This window comes from Pristiophorus japonicus, chromosome 1 (assembly GCF_044704955.1).
Source record: "Pristiophorus japonicus isolate sPriJap1 chromosome 1, sPriJap1.hap1, whole genome shotgun sequence".
Classification (NCBI taxonomy): Eukaryota; Metazoa; Chordata; class Chondrichthyes; family Pristiophoridae; genus Pristiophorus; species Pristiophorus japonicus.
The window spans coordinates 437069480-437081494 of record NC_091977.1 but is presented as its reverse complement, the minus strand read 5'-3'; the positions used below and the strand labels follow the sequence as shown (position 1 = coordinate 437081494).

The 12015-nt window shown below is 46.0% G+C and overlaps 1 protein-coding gene across 2 annotated transcripts in view; it reads left to right on the top strand.

Moving 5' to 3' along the window:
* The window catches only part of tatdn1 (TatD DNase domain containing 1), a 70209-nt gene that overhangs the window by 25331 nt on the left and 32863 nt on the right, over window positions 1–12015 (top strand). For both annotated transcript variants that reach the window (XM_070892829.1, XM_070892822.1), the window contains 2 exons: window positions 10617–10760; window positions 10936–10978. In XM_070892829.1, coding sequence (XP_070748930.1) covers window positions 10617–10760; window positions 10936–10978 — 187 coding nt within the window. The remainder of the gene's footprint in view (window positions 1–10616; window positions 10761–10935; window positions 10979–12015) is intronic.

Below are 12015 nucleotides of genomic sequence, written 5' to 3'. Positions count from 1 at the left end.
CAAAGAAGCACACACCACACGCACACATGCATTCAGTCCTTCTCTGTTCCCTCTCTCTCTGTCTCTTATACGCATGTAATGATGACCCCTCACCTGAAACGCGGGAAACGAGCGTTGCCATGCCATTGCCATGGTCAGCGACACTTTACGGCAGAAGATCAAAAAAATGTAACACCCATTTCAGATCGCTCGCGGTAACGCCCATTTTCAAAAATGGAAAGTTAGGATTTGAAAATGGGCAATAATCTGGCGATCTCAAAACCCATTTTTATTGCCCACACTGGAAATAACGCCCATTTTCTGGGTGATGTGCACAAAAGTAGATAGTCTTAGAATAAGGGGCTGCCCATTTAAAACTGAGATGAGGAGAAATTTCTTCTCTGAGGGTTGTAAATCTATGGCATTCTCTGCCCCCAGAAAGCTGTGGATGCTGGGACATTGAATATATTTAAGGTGGAGAGAGACATATATTTGAGCGATAAGAGAGTAAAAGGTTATGGGGAGCGGGCAGGGAATGCTGAGTCCATGATCAGATCAGCCATGATCTTATTGAATGGCGGAGCAGGCTCGAGGGGCCAATTGGCCTACTCCTGCTCCTATTTCTTATGTTCTTAAAGCCATATTTCCACAAGATGTGTTATAGAGCAGACAATATGCATGCTGAAAATGTGCTTCTGATATCAAGACAGATCTGGAGGAGCCCTTCAGTACGCACCAGCCAGGGTCTCCAGAATCGTTGTGGTCTGCTGCGCCTTGCACAACATAGGGCAGCAGCGAGGATGAGCGCTGCATGAGAAGACACTGAGTGCGCAACCGTTTCAGAGGAGGAGCAGGAGGAACCTGCGGTCCGGACCCCACCAGCACCTGAGCACATTGCTCCCCTGGAGACTAGGGATAGCCTCACCATGGCCAGATTTACTTAACTTCAGGCATTACACCCATATGGCTGCCACATGCTGCACCAGTTTCGCACTACCCCACAACAACACCATAAAGCATCCCTACAATGACCAAGCCATTCTTTTCACACTGACCACCATTGCTGGAAGTAACTTTATGTCTGACTAATCACTCCAATTCACTAAGCCATTTCCAAAGTTGCACACAAATTTGTCTATGACCGGAAAGTGGTGAAAGTAAATAGTTTTTGCGTGACATCACAGTAATGGAAACTTTGAAGAAACATTTCTTAAAACACCCAAGTGGCTACCCTTGAGTATCTACTTGTGTTTCATCTTTCTCCTGTGCGTGCTTCTACAAGGTGTTATCCCTGTGGCTTCAGCAGAGGTAGAGGCAGCCTGCTCACTTCCCTGCTATGACTGCATAGACACTTTTAGCAGATGCCCTCTGGGTTTTGGAGCCTGTCGATGGCCCTGCCGAATTCTGCTCCTTCAGCGACTACAGGGGCAGACTTGGGCTTCGCGATCAACCCTCTCATGGATCATCAGCACTTCCCTACTAGCAAGGAGCTGGAGAGCACCTTGCTGCATAGCAGTGGGGGCATGACAACCCACAGCTTTGTGGACATCCCTCCTGGAGAGGAGGTCTATGAGCCTTTGCAATCTATTCTCCATAGATAGTATGTCCTCCTGTGAGGTGCATTAGCTGCTCCATGCAGGTGACGAACCTTTCCATGGAAGGGCCTGTAGTCACCATCGCTTGCAACACGGGCGTACTCATGTTGGAGATGGACCCCTCCATTCTCTGCACATTTGTAGACATCACGGTCGCAAAACCTGTCAATACCCCTCTGCACCACTTCTTGCACCTCCAGGAATGCCCTCTTTCTGGATGCCCCCGAGGCTCAGCACCTGCATGCTGCTGAGCAGAGCTGGGAGCATCCTGTGCCCTCTGCTGAGCAGTCTCCACTGCTGTTCCTGTGTCCACCATCTGCTGTTGCCAACTTGTGCGTTGAGACACCAGGTGATAACCCTACTCTATTTCACATTGCTCCCACTGAAGTGTGCGTATCTGCATTGGTGCTGGGTGAGCTTTATGTCTGGTGACGCTGCGCCCTCAAAGGCTGGAAGCTCCTCTGAGGAGTTGTCTTGCTCTTCCTCCTGGACGGGGGTGAGGGTGAGGGGGCGGTGACTTCTTGATGGTCCTGTGGGAGAGTAAAGAGATGATTTGGACATGTCATATGAAGAATGGGTACAGATTGTGCACATGATGAACATTCACTGGCTGCTGATATCACTCGCTATATGAGTGATTGCTGTATGCCATTGAATCAGAGAATGGTGACAGCATGCAAGAAAACCATTCGGCCCATCGAGCCTGTCCCGGCTCTCTGCAAGAGCGCTTCAGCGAGTCCCACTCCCCCGTCCTTTCCCCGTAGCCCTGCAAATTTTTTTCCTTCAGGTACTTATCCAAATCTTTTTTGAAACCCACAATTGAGTCTGCCCCCACCACCTTTTCAGGCAGTGTATTCCCGATTCTAACCACCCACTGTGTAAAAAAGTTTTTTCTTATGTTGCCGATGGTTCTTTTACCAATCACCTGAAATCTCTGTCCCCGGTTCTTGATCCTCATGCCAATGGGAACAGTTTCTCTCCATCTACTTTGTCCAGACCCTTCATGATTTTGAACACCTCGATCAAATCGCCTCTTAATCCTCTCTGCTCCAAGGAGAACAACCCAGCTTCTCCAGTCTATCAACGTAACTGAAGTCCCTCATCCCTGGAATCATTCTTGTAAATCTTCTCTGCACCCTCCCTAAGGCCATCACATCCTTCCAAAAGCGCGGTACGCAGAATTGGGCACAATACTCCAATTGAGGCTGAACCGGTATTTTGTTTTACAAGTTCATCGTAATTTCTAAGCTTTTGCACTCTTATACCTCTATTTATGAAGCTCAGGATTCGGTAAGCTTTTTTAACTGCTGTCTCAACCTGCCCTGCCACCTTCAACAATTTGTGCACATATACCCCTAGGTCTCTATGTTCATGCACTCCCTTTAGGATTGCAGCCTTTAGTTTATATTTGCTGCTCTCATTCTTTCCACCAAAATGTATCACTTCACACTTTTCTGTGTTAAATCTCATCTGCCACCTGTCCACCTATTCCACCAGCCTGTCTATGTCCTGTTGAAGCCTTTCACCATCCTTCTCACTGTTCACTATACTTCCAAGTTTTGTGTCATCTGCAAATTTTGAAATTGTGAACTGTACACCCACATTAATATATATCAAGAAAAGCAGTGGTCCTGGTACCGACCGCTGGGGAACACCACTGTATACCTTCCTCCAGTCTGAAAAACAACCGTTCACCACTACTGTCTGTTTCTTGTCACTTAGCCAATTTTGTTTCCATGCTGCCACTGTCCCTTTTATTCCATGGGCTTCAACTGTGCTGGCAAGCCTATTCTGTGCCACTTTGTCGAACATGTTTTAGAACTCCATGTACACCACGTCAACTGCATTGTCCTCATCAACCCTCTGTTACCTCATCAAAAAACTCGATCAAGTTAGTTCAACACGATTTGCCTTTAACAAATCCATGCAGGCTTTCCTTAATTAACCACACTTGTCTGAGTGATTGTTAATTTTGTCCCTGATTATTGTTTCTATAAACTTCCCACTACTGAGCTTTAACTGACTGACCTGTAGTTGCTGGGCTTATCTTTACACCCTTTTTTGAACAAGGGTGTAACATTTGCAATTCTCCAGTCCTCTGGCACCACCCCCATTGCTAAGGAGGATTGGAGGATTATGGCCAACACCTCTGCGATTTCTTCCTTCACTTCCTTCAGCATCCTAGGATGCGTCCCATTTGCACCTGGTGACTTATCTACTTTAAGTATAGCCAGCCTTTCTAGTACCTCCTTTATCAATTTTTATTCCATCCAGTATCTCGTCTACCTCCTTCACTGTGGCAATGGCAGCATCTTCCTTGGTGAAGATAGATGCAAAATACTCATTTAACACCTCAGCCATATCTTCTGCCTCCATGCGTAGGTCTCCTTTTTGGTCCCTAATCGGCCCCAACACTCCTTACTACCTGTTTACTGTTTATTTGCCTATAGAAGATTTTTGGATTATCTTTTATGTTAGCTTCCATTTAATTCTTATACCATCTCTTCGCCCCTCTTCTTTTCTTTTTCACTTCTTCTCTGAACTTTCTATATTTAGCCAGATTCTCAGATGCATTCTCGACCTGACATCTGTTATATGTGCTCTTTTTCTGCTTCATCTTACTTTCTGGGCTAGAAATTCTGTAGAGCCCCAGGTTAGGGCGCTAACTTTGGAAAATTAGATAAATTAGCACCCGGCGCTAATGATTCTCTCCTGCCAGGAAATTCAACTTGAGCACTCCAAGAGAAAGTGGAGCGCTAAATAGCGCTAACCCCTTCTTAGAGTGCTAAAGTCCGAGAGCGGGGCGGTAGCGGCAGAGCATTGAATAATTTGATGTGCATTGCCAACAGCATCAGAGGCTGCTTCCCTTACTGAAAGGGAAGAGCCAATGATGGGTGCACAACCTACTTGTCGGCAGTTCTGCGTTGTAATGCGACCTGTGCGACTGCCGTTACAGCCCCAAACACTCAATGGAGGGCTGCGACATCTTGCAGCAATGAAACATCAAAAACTTTGAGCAGGCACCAGACTGGTGCAGATAACAAAGGTTGGCCAACCTGAAAACCATTCCCTTTAATTAGCGTTCCCCAAGCGGCCAGCCGACTTGACAGCGCTTCCTCTTCCTGCCGTTGTTCACGCCCGGCAATATAGCAGGGGACGTGAGGCAATTTCTGTAAAGCTGCACACTTTACGACGTCACAATCTGCGAGGCGCAAGAGGCCCAAGCGATAAACCGGCACTGAAGTTCGCGGGTGTCGCTCTATTTGCTGCTCCTGGTCACTAAGCCCTTAGCACCCCGTTAGCGCCCCTCGCAGGCACTAACAGAAAGTGCTAAGCAGCCGAATTTCTCCCCTTCTATCTAAATTACTAATTTAGCAGCTCAGCCATGCCCTCTGCCTCCTTTTTGGTCCCTAACCGACCCTACCCCTCCTTACTACCCGTTTACTATTCATTTGTCTAGAGAAGACTTTTGGATTATGTTTTATGTTATCTGCCATTTTATTCTTATATCCTCTCTTTGCGCCTCATATTTTCTTTTTCACTTCTCCTCTGAACTTTCTATATTTAGTCTGATTTTCACTTGCATTCTCAAGCTGACATCTGTCATACACACACTTTTTCTGCTTCATCTTGCTCTAATTCTTTCGTCATCCAGGGAGCTCTGAATTTAGTTGCCCTACCTTTCCTCCTAATGGTTATGTACCTCAACTGTACCTGATCTATTTCCTCTTTGAAGGCAGCCCATTGTTCCATTCCAGTTTTGCCTGTCAATCTTTGATTCCAATTTACTCGGGCCAGATCCAATCTCATCCCACTGAAATTGGCCTTCCTCCAATTAAGTATTTTTACTCTAGATTTCTCCCTGTTCTTTTCCATAGCTAATCTAAACCTTATGGTCACTGTTCCTTAAATTTTCATCTACTGACACTTGCTTCACTTGACCTACCTCATTCCCCAGAACTAGATTCAGTAATGCCTCCTTCCTCGTTGGGCTGGAAACATACTGTTCAAGAAAGTTCTCCTGAACAAATTTCAGAAATTCTTCCCCCTCTCTGCCCTTTACACTATTACTATCCCAGTCTATATTAGGATAGTTGAAGTCCCCCATTATCACTACTCTATAGCTCTTGCATCTCTCTCTAATTTCTCTGCAAATTTGCTCCTCCATATTTTTTCCATTAGTTGATGGTCTTCCAGGACATCCTCTCTCTCCAGCACTTTAATATTCTCCTTAACCAACACTGCCACACCACCTCCTATCTTTCCTTCCCTGTCTTTTCTGAACATCTTATATCCAGGAATATTTAATACCCAATCCTGCCTTCTTTTGAGCCATGTCTCCGTTATTGCCACGACATCATATTCCCAGGTGGCTATTGGCGCCTGCAGCTCACCAACCTTGTTTACAATGCTTCATGTATTCACATACATACATTGTAAACCTATCTTAGACCATGCTATGTTCTCTCTTAGTCTGCCCCCACATAATACCTTACTATTTCTTACTTTAGTGCTATCCGTCACTCCCAATCCTTTTGTGCCCTTTGTTTCTCCTTTCTAATGCTACATCCTAGTGCCCATCCCCCTGCCAACTTAGTTTAAATCCTCCCTAACAGCACTAGCAAGCCTCCCCGTGAGGATATTGGTCCTGGCTCTGTAGCGGTGCAACCTGTCTGGCCTGTACAGGTCCCATCTCCCCCAGAACCATCCCCAGTGCCTCAGGAATTTAAAGCCCTCCCTCCTGCACCATCTCTCCAGCTACGCATTCATCTGCTCTATCCTCCTATTTTTATACTCACTCACGTGTGGCACCGGAAATAATCCAGATATTACTACCTTTGAGGTCCTGCTTTTTAATCTGTTTCCTAGTTGCCTAAAATCTTCCTGCAGGACCTCTTTCTTACCTATGTCTTTGATATCTATATGGATCACAACTTCTGGCTGTTCACCCTCCCCCCTCAGAATGTTCTGCAGCTGCTCAGTGACATTTTTTACTCTGGCACCAGGGAGGCAACATACCATCTTGGAATCATGTCTGCAGCCACAGAAATGCCTGTCTGTTCCCCTAACTATCGGATTCCCTACCACACTATTGCCTTCCCAATCTTCCTCATTCCCCTCACCCCCGTACAGCAGAGCCACCTGTGGTGCTGTGGACTTGGCTCTAGATGTACTCCCTAGAGGAACCATCACCCTCACCAATGTTCAGTACTGAATACTAGTTGGAGAGTGAGACGCACTCAGGGGCACTACCTGCCTGGTCCTTCTTGTCTGTCTGACGGTAACCTATTCTCTCTCTGCCTGCACACTCTTACACTGCGGGGTGACCACCTCCTGAAATGTGCTATCCACGTAGCTGTCAGTCTCACGGATGCACATGTGAGGCCAGCTGCTGCTCAAGCTCAGAAACCCAGAGCTCGAGCTCCTCCAGCCGACGTCCTTTCCTGCACATGTGGTTGTCCAGGACACGGGAAGTGTCCTGGAGTTCCCATGTGGCACAAGATGTGCAGTCCACGGGACCAAGGTGCCCTGCCATGTCTCTGTTTAATAAGTTTATTTCTGTAAGTTAGTTAATAGCTCAAGACTAAGGGGCCGAAATTGCCTCGTAACCTGATTGGTGCCGGTAACCTTCCAGGGCTGGGACTTTTATCGCCCACCCGAAAGTCTGTCGGGACGGGGAATTGTGCCATGCACCCCTGAAAGAAGGCGGGGCGCTGTCTTCGTGGCGGGTCAGCATCGCGCTGAAGATGCCAGCGCTAAACGGAGTGCCGGGTTACATGATGACTGCGCGGTCGACGTGAGGGGCACCATTTTCAGGCTGATCCAAGAGTCGGCTGACAAAATAAAATGGCGGCCTGGGGCGATAAAGGCTGCCCCTTCAAGGGGCGTCCTGGCAGTGGAAGTTGGCACTGACATCTCGTGCCAGTCTTGTAGCCTGTGGGGCAATTTCCCCCGCGGGGCACATAGGAATCGGTGTGGGGCTGTGAGGGGTCGGCGTGCATGCTGATTATGTCATCGCCTGTAGCACGCCGGCCCGGAGCTCTAAACGCAGGGCATGGCGTTGCCTGTACAGCACCCACAAACCTCCTGGGCAATTTCCCGGGAGGCACTAGCGCCACCCTCTTCCAGGCAAAAAGACCATTGTGCCCTGTTAGCGCCTCCTGGGGACGCTAATGGGACACAAAAAAGGGGCAATTTGGGTCCCTGAGTCTTAAAAGTCGGGCATATCTTTATCTCTAGCTGCTTCTCTCATTCTCTTAAAGTCTTTATTCACACAATTATTTATAGTTATATTAATTAGTTAGAAAGAATAAAACGCTTACACTCACCCACTAATACCTACCTGCAGTCCTGTGACATCATTCCTTGCTTTTGCTGTTCTTTTGGAATTTATCGAAATTGTATCTGCTGCCTCCTGCAGTGCTGCCGACTCCTTTCAGGTCCGCTGTCCTCGGGCCCTGCTCTGTTTAAGTGCTGCCGACTGCTTTTAGGTCCCATGTGGCTGTATGAGGTGTCATTCTGTCACCAGGTTGCTGAGATGTCCCCCTCTCTCTGTCTCCCACTTCCAGCTCCTCTGCGACTCCAGGTACTTCCAGGGCAACCTCCTTTGGTGGCCAATGATGAAGGGCCATCTCCAGTTCTCTCCTTCTCCCTCTTATTGTGAGCTTTTTTTTCCTGCAAGGAGGGAAAGAAGAGAAGGTTGAGTAAGAATGATGGAATGAGTGTAAGGAATGGATGGTTTACATCTATAGAGGGTGACTATGATGGAGTGGGGTGGCAATGCCAAGTGGCCTCCTTGTATGTTGTTAGTTGGTATGATTGCATTAGGCTGAGGGTGAGTGTGAGGGGTGGTTAGTCGGATAGGGATGTGGTAATGTAGATAGAGAGAGGGATGGGCAAATGTGCAAGGTATGTTGGTGTGAGTAAGGATATGCAGGAGTAGGGTTGGGAAGGCAGAATGATGGGGATGTGATGAGAGGCACACCAGGAGGAAATTGAGTGTGGCTTTGTATTCACCTTTTCTGATCTAATGAGATCATTGAAATGTTTGCGGTACTACACCCAGGTCCTCCTCACAACACCCCTGTTGTTGACCTCTGCTATTTGGTCTGTTGGGAAGGTCTCTTGCGTCAATCAGAAAGGAAGCGGACTTCCCTGCATGCTCTCATTCCCTCCACAATGTAGGATTGTAAAATTTGTGGGAAAACGCCCCCAGTGTTTGGACTCATTGGAAAGGAAATTTAATTTGGAACTATCAACCAGAAAGTTTGGGATCCTAAAGTGCACATGGAAGAAACTACGAGTTTTAATCGAATTTGGGATATTACAAGGCAGATTGGGTCCGTGTAAAAAGGGCTGAGAACTAAAGGATAACTATCCTTCAAGGAAACCAGCTTTGGATATTGAAGCTGTCTGGGGCATTGAAGCTAAACAAATTCTCTGGGGAATTGTATAGACTCGAAAACCCTTCTCCCCGGGAGACATTAACATAGCAACAATCAACCCAGAGATAGCCAGCCATCACTCTGAGCAGGAAACCCATCCAGCGCATACGTAATGATAATGGCCCATCCAGCTCGCATGGAGAACCCAGGCCTGGGCAGACATTGCAAATACCAAAAAACTAATTTTCCCGATCAAGAAACAAATTCGAAAGATCGACACATCCGAGACAGGTTACCATTAATGGGCCCGCCAAAATATAACAAAGAGATATCAAGCCCGCCAAAATTAAAACAAAGAATCGGGGCTGATTTGGCGTGCAGATTAGAACGGCTCCTAAAGTATAACTGGGACCCTGTTTTTTTTAACGAAAGGGGAAGGAGGGAAAAAGGAGAGAGACTGCCGCAGCAGTTTTTAACAAGCCTTCCAGAGAGCTTGCTACACAGCCTCCTATGCAGCTCTTCTGAGCACCAACATCTCCAGCCTCGACGACACTCCTGCTATCGAAGAAGGAAAAACATCATCACGGCAGAGAAAGCAGTTCCCAGTAAATTTGGACATCATCATCGCGGCAGCAACTGACCACAGCCAACGTGGTAACATCGAAAACACCGCGATCGACAAATTCTAAGAACAAAACTCCTCAAGAAGAAACCGAAGATTTGAAAGTTTCCATTTTACAATCTGTTCCTAGCTACCAACAGGTGAAACATTACCTAAAGAGACTTTGAAACCTACTGCTGACGGAAGAAAGCGGGTACTCACCCCATAAGTCCAATATGCGCCCTACCTCATCAGCGGACACCACCCAACTGAAGATTGCACAGTAAGAAGTCTTCCACGATGTTCGGGATAGGCAAGCAGAGTCCAGCGAGCCCCAAAATCGCGAACCACCGCCAACTGACAATAAAAGGATTGGTGAGCATAATCCCTGAGTGCCCTGGAGTTCATCCTAGTCAGAGTTAGGCATTGGGAGGTGGGAGGTGTATTGTTTTTCTGTAACCCTTTGAAATTGTGATAAAGTGTTCTTTATTCTAGTAATTATAAGCTTGACATTGCACATTCTTGTCCTTAATAAAATCAAAGTTCTTTGCACCAAAACCAGTTGTCTCTTGCAAATAAATCCAAAGTCTAGAACCCAGGGAGTGGGAGCGATTCGAACCGCTCAGAAGGTCAGAGGTGAACCTGACCCCCAAGACCACTCCCTACAACAAACATATGGAGGGTGTCATCGGAGAACCTGTGTACAGCCCTCTGTCTCTGTGCAGTCATGTTTAACACTCCAGTGGTGCAGTGCAGTGGCTGCACTATCCTAGATGAACCTTCAAATGCAATGTGGCCATGTTCCTTTAAATATCTCGGCTGAAGGCGCGTCATCAATGACATCATCAGACCCACATTCTTTAATAGGGCTGGGTAATGCGTAGGACTGCCTTAATAGGCGCCATTAATGGAAAGTCAATCTCGGGAGCGGGATGAAATCAGGAACGCGGTTGCGACCTGCCACAGCGACCGCCTGCACTCGACCCACCCAGGCCCAGAAAATTCAGGCCATGGTGTATTTGCTGACACTTTCTGTTTAATGCCATTGTTTCACAGATACTTTCTACAGCACAATTGGTTGTCACCCCACACGCTGTGGAGAATTTGAGCAGAATAATCCAGAGCAGTACCTGTTGGATCTGAAAACACTGGCCACGGAGAACAAAGGGAAAGTGGTAGCCATTGGGGAGTGTGGCTTAGGTAAGTTTAAAATATTATGCCTGTTATGTTACAGGGTTGTTTTTGCACTGTTTTCTAATGGAAACAGCCTGATGGCAATTTCTGTAAGTGAATCGTATATGAGACTTATGATAATACTAACATTGATAGCTCCCAAATGTTACTTACTGTTCCTTGTTATTTTTACTTTTTGTAGATTTTGATAGATTGGAATTCTGCCCTAAAGAGATTCAACTAAAGTAAGTATTTACTTTCCTTTTCTTCTTCCCGCAGTCTACGTGAGCCACAGGCATCTTATTCTCAACCAAAATTCCTTTCTGTGCCATAGACTGGAAGCATATACTGATGGCTGGAAACGGCTGCACCGCTGTTACTCCATCTCCCCACCCTCATCACAGGAAAGCTGAGATTAGAAATTTTGTGGTGCGGTAAACTGAACCTGTGTCTTCCTCCTGTCGTGAAACGCCCTGAGCTGCCTGTAGTACTGTTAAAATGTATTTATTTTTTATAAGAAATGAACTCGCTGTAGTCCACTGAAGACTCCAGCATGGGTAACCACTCCTACCTAATGTTCCTACAAAGATAGTAATGGCCAAATGGTGTTTAGAAAGTAATGAGAAGCTTCTCTGCTCAGAAATAGCAATTGCTTGTGAAAGTCTTTTAACTAATTTTTTAATCTATTTTTAAATTGTTTTCTCGTGCATATTATTTCTGATGATGTGCAGTTAGCCTATTGGCCTCAGTAATGAAATTGTGCAGATTTCTTTCAGAAAGGTATCATGTCGTAAGTGGTCTCAGTTCTCTTATTTGATTTTATATTTTCTTCGCAATTGCAGTTTCATTGTTTTAGGATAATATATTCTGCTGGATGATGCAAAAACTTCAACTCCATTTGTGAAGAACGTGCATTGAAGCTTTCTTTTAAGATGAAGGCATTTGATCTAGAATAGTTAAAGGTCAATGGAAAAGCTTGTATAGTTCTTGGCCAGGTTTAACAGTACATGATGACTTTTGATTAAACACGAGTACGGGAAAGTAGGTTGTCACTGGTTTGGTTTGGTTTGATTTGTTGGGCACCGTTAATTTTAAGGAATAAAATCGAGATATCCTTTTTATATCTGTAAAAGCAGGAATGCAAGCTGCAGATAAAAGTGCAAAAATAAATGATTACAGAATAAAGCTCCGAGGAAATCATTATCACTTGGTACACCAAGTACATATTCTTTACCGAGTTAAATAAATTAAGTTGCCATGCCAAATTTTAGATAAATCATAG